This window comes from Bidens hawaiensis, unplaced genomic scaffold (genome assembly GCF_021521415.1).
Source record: "Bidens hawaiensis isolate Kalapana, Puna unplaced genomic scaffold, B.hawaiensis_p1.1 tig00027364_1, whole genome shotgun sequence".
NCBI lineage: Eukaryota > Viridiplantae > Streptophyta > Magnoliopsida > Asterales > Asteraceae > Bidens > Bidens hawaiensis.
In genome coordinates this window covers 223,049-232,578 of record NW_027505096.1, presented here as the reverse complement: position 1 = coordinate 232,578, position 9,530 = coordinate 223,049, and the positions used below count along the sequence as shown (strand labels likewise).

Sequence of the window (9,530 nt, the reverse complement as noted above, 5' to 3'; positions counted from 1 at the left end):
CCCTTTCAAATCTAAGATCAATGGATTAGATTATTTCTCACACTTCTAATTTTTTTTACTTTATATTTTAACTTAACTCATATATAAAAATTCCTTTACATGAGACCAATCTTAATAGAAGCGCAAATTTAGTCCCAAAATCAGATTAGTTGAAAGTCCAATCTTAATAGTAGCCCAAATTTAGTTAATTGTCAAGTTTTTTTATAAAGAGAAAACAAAAATAAGAAGGATCACAAGGATTTTTAGTCACACAAAAAAACCCTTTAAATAATTAAAAAAAAATAATATCATAATTTCTTTACTAAAAAACGAAAAAAATAAAAGCATAAAAATGTTTCCATTGTCTTTCCCGTTCTCATAAAAAAACACAATAATAAGTGAAAAAAGTCGTCGTGTCTTTTTATGTATCATTGTGTTTGTGTTTATTTTCGTCATTGATTGTGTCTTTTTTTTTCTTTATATTGTGTTATATTACTTAACATTGTTCTATATTATGTGATATATTGTTTCTTTTTTTAATTATAATTGTGTATTTTGTTCATTTTCGTCATCGTGTCTTTAATCTCGGCGTTGCGTCTTTTCGTCAATTTTTTTATTTTTTGAACATGAATGATAGCGGAAACTTTTTAGTTTTTTTAAATTTTTATCTATGTTTTGAGTTATGATTTTTTTTATTATTTTTTTTAATTTATTTTTAAAGGGTTTTTTCTGTAGTCACAAATCTTTTTCACACTTCTCAGTTTTATCTCTCTTTGTATTTTAACTTTATCCTTTATTTAAAACCTGAAACTATTACTTAATCAAAAACCCAAAATATTGAAAAACATAATAATAATAATATAAATAATAATAATAATAACAAATAAAAGTAAAAAAAGGAACGACATACTTAATAGTGTACCAACCATCATCAGTTGCCTCCTCGCTGCACTCCCTCGCAGCACCCACCACTCACCGTCTCTCACAGAGGTATTTCATTTTAATTTTTTCTAGCTTGTTCACTTCTAATTTTAGGGTTTATGTGAAAGTTATATTCACGTATCCTTTTATAAATAATACAAACCGAGCTACATCTGGATAATGGGTAAGCGAGCAACAAGCTGCGCCGCTATCCTCTTTTGAATTGCAAAGCCTATTCTACTAAATATAAATCCTTGGTTCCTCGGGCTCTGCGAGTCACTGTGGACCACCTTCTGCACCCGCTCCAAGAAGCGAACCGCCTCGGGAGCTAGGGATCCAAAAGTGTCGAGGGCAAATGGAATGAACACATGCTGATTCTCCAAACACGACGTCTCATGCTTAGCAACATTCCTAGACTCTGCTCTCAAAACCGTCTGACCCGGTACGAAGCCACTGTCTCTCAGCCCCACCAAAGGGGACACACCAGTGAGGTCAACACACGCATGCTTATCCCCTGCCCAGCCAAACACAAGAACATCCGCAGAACGCAGTGTAGATTTTCCCTCTCGCGGATCAGTCAAAAGTTATATTTAGATTGTAGGTTAGGGTTTATTTGTTGTAGTGTATATGGTTGTTTATATTTTGTGTGGAAAAAAAATTATTTGAATGTGCAGAAAAGAATTTTTCATTTAAATTGGATAAATGTATGAATTTTTTTTTTTAATGTACTAATTTTTTTTATTTACATTGTATGATTATATGGAAAATTTTGTTTTTGAGGATTCCCTTAAACATTCTTTTTAATAATATCCGTCTCTGATTACCCACAACTTCAAATTTGTTAGAAGAACCTCATACCATTAGCGTGATAGGTCATAGGTAAATTAGTTGCTTACAGGTCTATTAACATATGCGGGGTTGACTAAGGTGCCACAATCATACGTGCTTCCTTCTACGGGCAGAACATCGAAATTTCTTTGCATATGGTCAATAATACCCGTAACAATATCTTACAAAGACAAATTTCATTCATTGAGGAACAACAAATATTCCAAGAAAAGGATAGAAGGCAAAGAACTTAAGAAAATAGTACAATCACAACATGGGCGGCTAACTCATTAACATGTGCAAGGATCGTTGGTGGCCCCAGTCAAAAATTCGTAGGGAAGATGGTTACTGATGGAAATTTGTGGAAGATGTTTTGCTGGAAATAGATAGTGGTTAATCTGAAAACCGTCGGTGGTTATTAGTCGTTCTTGAGTTATGAATTTAGTAAGTAATTAAAGAAATTACGGTCTGATTCTTAGTGAATTACACTCGTAATAAATCAGTGATTCCAATAGATTTTAGTCGAAATTTGTATCTTGTTGGAAACACTCATTTATTTAGAATTGCCTGTTATAAAAAAAATCAATAGCTTTAGCGTTAGGCATGCAGAAATGACAGGTGAATGGAATGATTCATTACGTAGGAATGAAGAAAGTGATGTTTGGTTGCTCAATGTAATGGAATCATCCATTGCACATGGAATCTCATTCCATCAAAACCATTCATTCACAACCCCCTTCTTTTTTTTTCATTTCATTCCCCTCTTACCCTACTTTCTCAACACCACCACCACTTAACAACCATCGCCGCCACCACCACCTGACCATCACTGTCATTGTCGCCACCACCTCCGCCGCCGCCACCACCACCTTACCACCAGCGTTACCACCACCACCTGACCACAACCACTGCCACCACTCGCTACCACCACCACCTGACCACAACCACCGCCACCATTGTCACTGCCTGACCACCACCACCGTCGCCACTACCCTACCACCGCCATCACTACAAATGCTACTACCCCCACCCCCACAACCACAACCACCCCGCCTAACCGCCACCACCACCATTTTCGCGCCAGAGCTACCAACATCACCATTTCAGGGTTTTTTTTAATATTATATTTTGAGATATGAATATTTTTATTATTTATATTTTATTCCTACAATTTTTTGTATACCAAACAGCATAAAGTAATTATTAATTTCATTACCATATGTTAACAAAACAAGACTAAGGAATGTTAATGATGTATTTCATTCCCTTGTTCTTCTATTCGTTCTCTCATCCCATTCTCTTTTCATTCAATTACTTCCAACCAAACATATCCATCTAAAGGTCTTCATTTTTTTAACAATTATAGTACTAAAAAGTGAAGACAAAATTATGAAAAACATCCTATATGTTTGTCTTAACTTTGACGTTGCATTCTTAATGTTAAAAATTTTAAATTAATATGTGGGTCGTTATATGCGTTTAACAATCAAGGAATAAATCTGTTAAAACTTTTAAATTAATTAGGGACCACTTTTATAAATATATCATATCGTAGGTAAGCATGTAATTAACTCTTGTAAACAATAGAATCAATCATTGTTAATATCAGTGGCGGCTCAACCTTTTCGGAAGCCTAAAGCGAAAAAAAACTTGAGGCCTCTTTGAAATTGCGTTGTTACAAAACGCTACTCATTTTCGAGTTTTAGACCGACAAATAATAAGCCTTTTATAGAACAAATGTAGTAGTATTACATGATTAGTGAAGCATCTTCGTGTTATGTATTCATAGCTACCAACTTCATAGAATTACATCTCATAATAGTTAGTGAAGTTATATAATAAAAAAACCTAAGTCATGTGTTTTACTAACAAACATTCCTAAATCAAAATAGTTATTTGGGGTGACACCTATAACCGATTGTAAATTTGTAAGATAAATTAGAGAAGACATTTTGATTTATTCCTGTAAGTTGGTCATAATTTAGTCTTTATAACATTTACTTAATGGGAATTAGAAGAATTAGAAAGAGATGAAATTATGGATTTATTGTATTGACTTTTATCGTGTTCTATGTATAAAATTTACAAAATTTTTTATCTAAAGGAGTTATCTATCAAGCGATTCATGTTTTGTATATGAAATTAGTAATTCTGAATTTTTGTAAAAATATAAAAGTGTGATTAATTTATGATAAGTTCAATGTATATATAAAACTTAAGATGGAAAAGAGAATATGTTTGCTGGAAAAAGTAGCAAAAATAGGCCTCATAAGATAATTATCTTAAATATTAAATAGGTGGGGAAGAAAATGAGAAACAAACTAAAAAAAATGCACAGCATTTGAGAATCGAACTCAGTTAGAACAGTAGACATTCTCACAGGTTAGAAACATGCGTGCAAACCATTGGGCCAATGCACAGATTTGGATTATAACCATTTTTTGGCTTATTAACATGTGTTTTTTTAATATATAAGCATTAACAAATTTTTAAACGGAGGCCTTATTTTTTGGAAGCCTAAAGCCCGAGCTTTACCTAGCTTAACTATTGGCCGGCCTTGTTTAATATGTCGCTAACTAGCTACTATAAACAATAGAATTTTCTATATTTTGTATAGTGGAGATAGGGTAAAATATTGGATTATCTTCGCATGTTTTGGACATGTCACGACTTATCATAAAAACTAACAAATTACTGAATTAGTCATAAAGGATGAAAATGAAATAAAAAGAAACATAACGGACGACTTTAAACGTTAAGGATGAACGCAAAATTTGAGACAAACAGAAAGGGTGTTTCATGTAAAGATCAAATTAAATGAAAACTCATTCTTCGACTAAGAACCGTGAGAATTCAGTATACTCTTAATAACATCATATACTTGTACCTTATACAATCTGACCCGTCCATATCTTGGAAGTAAAAGGTGGCAACTTCCAAATAGAAGTTTCCTAGAAACAAATGGGTTAATGAGGTGATATAATTGAAACTTAATTTCGTCTTCAAGTTTGCTATAGTTTGACTGGGACCTAATTGTTAGCGAGTACCAAGGTTACGTGTATATTATCGACTTTTTTTTTTACTTAACGTTTACACACATCCATCCCTCTCTACTTCTAAAGTAACTTAATTACTACTCCAAAAATAATCTACTTAAATGCCTGTTGCTGTTTCCCCCCCCCCCCCCCCCCCATATAAAAAAAATAAAAAAAAAAGAAGAAGAAGAAAATACAAAAGATAAAAGGAAAAAAAAATGATTTGCCATAGAAATTTTTGTTTATTCATATAAGAAATGATCCTTTCCTTAAAGTTTTTGACTATTGAGTATTTGTAATTCTGTATTGATTTCATGTTTCTAAATTGTATCTAGGATAAGATTATGAAGATGTGAAGATTTAAGAAATGAAAATAGTGATTTTGAGTAATGAGTATTGTAATTTTCTACTATTTTCTTGCTTACTTCCACACTTAATCCATGTTTCCTTTTTTGTTTAAAATGTATTTTTTACTCTTTTTCTTACCCACTAATCTCATATTTTTTAAAACGCTGGATTTTTGTTATTTGAGATAGTTGAATATAAGACCTTCCAATCTTTTAGTGTTTTTTATAAATGTCGAATTTTTTATTTTTATTTTTATTTTTATTTTTTTGCAGTTTTTTTCTTTTTGGCTTTTTCTTTTTGGCTTTTTCTTTTCTTTTTTCGCAAATGTAGTGCAAGAGATTCACACTCTTTTTTTTCTATATTAATTACCTCATTTTCCACCAAAAGAAAAAAATAGAGGTAGGTGCGATTTGGACCCATGCATAATGGTGGCAATCTACACTTAACTCACATCAAATAAAATCCATGACAGTTTCATATATTTAGCCACACATAAAAAACTTTTAACAATTATCCTAATAGTTACTATTCTTGGTCCTATAATCTTAATATAAGTGATCGCAACGGTGCAATATGCACTTGGTCATCTATTAGCTAGTTTTAGCCACACCACTAAATAAATATCGTGGTAGTTAGTCACATTTGTTCAAACTAGTCGAGCGTGACTACTACATGTTATACTTTTTTTTTCTTAAAGTGTGGCTAAAAGTTCCGTTTTTGATCACATGATAAACAAATATCATGGTAATTGGCCACATTTGGCCACACTTCTCGAGCGTGGCTAGTAAATGTTATATTTTCGTTTTTCCTTATAGCGTAGCTAAAGGTTGTATTTATGGTCACATACTCACACGAATAAAAAATATTAAACAAATACTCTGACAGCTTGTCACATTTGGTCAAGTACGCTTTCTCCAACGTGGTTAGTAAATGTCTCATTGATGTAGATGTCGTGCTCTAATCAAAAACAAATATTCATAAAGTCTTAAATACCTATAACTAGTACGGGTAAATAAGGTCATCTTCACAGGGAATCAATGAAAAGTACAAGTAAAACACATGACAAATTAATTATTATATTAGACGGATAGATGATGTCAAATAGTCTAGAAATATGGTTTGAATGTAACACGATTACTTTTAAAGTTTGTAAACAATTATGAGAATCACTGCAGGTTCAGGTAATGTGATAACAAACTAATCACATATTTTGTTAAATTGATTGCGAAGTAATTACTAAACCTAGTAGTTCGATTGTGATGACAAACTAAACCCTATCCGAATAGTTAACACAACTGAAAGCGATCTACCAAATTACCAGTTTTATATTATGAAAACCAATTTATATGCAATGACTAACTATTCTTGGATCAATGACATAAGAACCTAGTGCTAAATGTTGATGAACACAACCGGATAGTTGATGCACGATTTGATAAACGGGTTTGTTGTTTTGGTTGAGCGATGCTGTGGTGGTGGTGCGATGGTGCCACGATGGTAATGGGGTGGTGCTAGTTGTGTATAAAGAGAGAGAGAGAGAGAGAGAGAGAGAGTAGAGAGGGGATAAAGTTATCAAGTTGCAGCTTGTTTTGTAGAGAGAGAATCTATTTAGTATTAAAAATAAATTATTAAAAAAGCCACGTCATCAATAAAATTAACGAAGTTAGAGCCCGTTAAGTTCTAGACACAGAAGAAAACAAGTTACAAGTTGGGAGTGGTGGGAGACAAATTGTGAGTTGGGATTGTTATCAACCAATTAGTGAAAGTTATGAGAATTAAAAACTAATATCCATTATTATTATTATTATTATTATTATTATTATTATTATTATTATTATTATTATTATTATTCAGCCATGCATCATGTGCATATCGAACTCAATCATCCTGAGATTCCAAAGCATGCTCGTAAATGTCTCTAGTTAGTATATTTAATGATCAATTACCTAAAATAGAAAAACACGCTTGAAGTATCAAAGTTTACATAATAAACTAAATAAAAATATCAAAATAATATAATTAAATACCAAAATTGTATCCGACCATCACCCATTTATTTTCCAAAAGGGTAGAAAAAGGTTTCAAATTTTTATACAACGGTTTATGTTTCTTAAAGCGTGACTAAAGGTTATGAACTGTTATACAATGACGACATGAGTAAATAAAATATGTGGCTATAATTAGGCTAGAAGATTTTGAAATTTTATATTTGACCTTAGCTACGCTTTTAATAAAAAATGTGGCACGACGGTTTTTGAAAAAGTGTAGTCGTAAGTCACATTTGGCGCAGTGTGAGCCCTAAGCCTTAAATCGTCGCCGCAATCCAACAAGGAGAGAACGAGTGCTAGTTGTGTATCCAAGGTTGCGGCCATTCACTTCACAATATGTTGCATCTCACCATTAATCACAAGTAGAATTCTGATGTTATCCACGATTTCACGAATGAGCGTTTCTTCTGTCAATTATTTAGACGATTCAATGAAGCACCAATAAAATGTTCAGATGTAAAATTCAATATAGATCAGGAATCAAACTAGTCAACACAGATTTCTATTATCCAATTGAAGAAGGAGATGGGATATAAAAAATATAAAATATATATGAAAAAGGTGAACATTCTAACATAATTCATTCGTCCTGAAATGAGTGAAATCCTTTCAACTTGTATGGGCCTTTTGTTAACTTTTGAAATGGGCTGCCTTAATTGGTCAATTGTGGTGGTGTTAACATTAATTAGATAGGCTTAGCCGCTTAGGTCCATAGTGTTCATAACATATTATAGTCATGTTACTTTTTGCATGTTTTGTTTGTCACCAGCAGGCAAAAGGTATAATCATTCTCGAATATGACCAATAGGAGTTAAGAAGAAAATATGGATGTATTAAATTGGTAAAGCAACAATATTTCAAATTGGTACAAAAGTTAAAATTAACATTTGATAAAATCTGAAACCAGCAATTTTATTCAACGAAATGATAAACAAACTGCTTTGAGTACAAGGAGCATAACAATGCCCTTGAGACTCACTTATTACGAAATATCTCATAAAGAGAGTTTATTATTGATATCTTGCTTGTATATTTCTTTAATTAGATCCTGAAATAAGAAAATCAAAAAGAATAAAAGAATTAGCCAAAATTAAGTTCAACAGAAATTGTATAACTTCAACTTCAGAAACTTGGGTTGTGTATAATTACCGGTTATACTCGATGTTAATTCTCCCGGCATCAGGATTACCAATCACTGCGAACGCCTCTTGGGAAAGATCAATTTGATTTGAAGCGCATCCAGGACAAAGATCAACAACTGTAACCTCAACGCTATTGCCGGTGCAAGGTCGTGGAACAGCATTGATTCCACCAGTGCAAGTGACACGGTACCTTGTCCCACACGCAGCTCGGTTGTTAAACAAAGCACTATTTGCTGCCATGATCATGACGCCACGGTCTTCATTACCATAACATGAGGATGCTATACGATACCATAATAAAAAAACTTTAAACAAGTTACATAAAGATGAAATTAGTTTATATATGTTTAATGTGTGTATGCTTACGCCTGTAGGGAGGGGTGTAGAAACTTGCTTGGCCAGCAATGGCATTGGCAACTGAAGTGAGACATGCAACCATGGTGATCAAGACAAAAGCTCTAGTCATCAAACCCATTTTTGTAATGTAGTATGTTTTTGGAAACCTGAAATTTGTGTGTGATGGATTGTAATTAGTTTGGTAGTAAGAAACGTACAAAAGGGGTGTCCTTTTATAGCTGAAAAAACTAATTGGTAATGTAAACGTACGTGCAAGATTTTTCTTGTATATAGTCAAGAAAATACGAATGATTTACTAAGTGATCAGGGAAGTGGGACATGGATGCTAGATTATTCTTTACATCTGCGTAGGAATAATTACTGTCAACAAAAGATAATTAACAAGGAAAACCATCTAGATAATTTGGTAAATATTATCTTAAGCTTCTAATTAAATATGCTTTTTTACACTCAAACAATATACGCCATGTTTGCGGTGCAGGCATATAATATATATATGTGTGAACTATCGGGTGGGCTAAAGTGAAATTGCACTAATTTTGACGTCATTTTACTAATCTCGTGAAAATAACGTTAAAAGTGACGGAAAGTTAATTAGGCATCATGTGGTGGCGTTGATAGCCAAAAAACAAGGGTACATGAACTAATTGGCTGATGTCCCGATGGTTGCGTGTTATGTGCCTTATGTCCAAGGCTTGATGCAAAACTACAATCGAGCCGGGAGTCTCACTGGAAGCAGCTTCTTTATTCCTACGGGGTAGAGGCAAGGTTGTCTACATCTTACCCTTCTCAGATCATATCATAACTTTACTATTAATGGGATTTATTGAGTACGATGATGCATACACTCAAACGATAATTTGGTAACCTCT

General features: G+C 33.0%; 1 protein-coding gene across 1 annotated transcript; it reads right to left on the bottom strand.

Moving 5' to 3' along the window:
* Nucleotides 1–7,999: 7,999 nt before the first annotated feature.
* On the bottom strand, nucleotides 8,000–9,100 carry LOC143610673 (EG45-like domain containing protein). Its single transcript, XM_077085082.1, has 3 exons — nucleotides 8,668–9,100; nucleotides 8,309–8,582; nucleotides 8,000–8,207 (listed from the first exon to the last, which is right to left on the bottom strand). The coding sequence occupies exons 1-3, from the start codon at nucleotides 8,774–8,776 to the stop codon at nucleotides 8,201–8,203; spliced, it is 390 nt and encodes a 129-aa protein (XP_076941197.1). The 5' UTR covers nucleotides 8,777–9,100; the 3' UTR covers nucleotides 8,000–8,200.
* Between the last annotated feature and the right edge of the window lie 430 nt (nucleotides 9,101–9,530).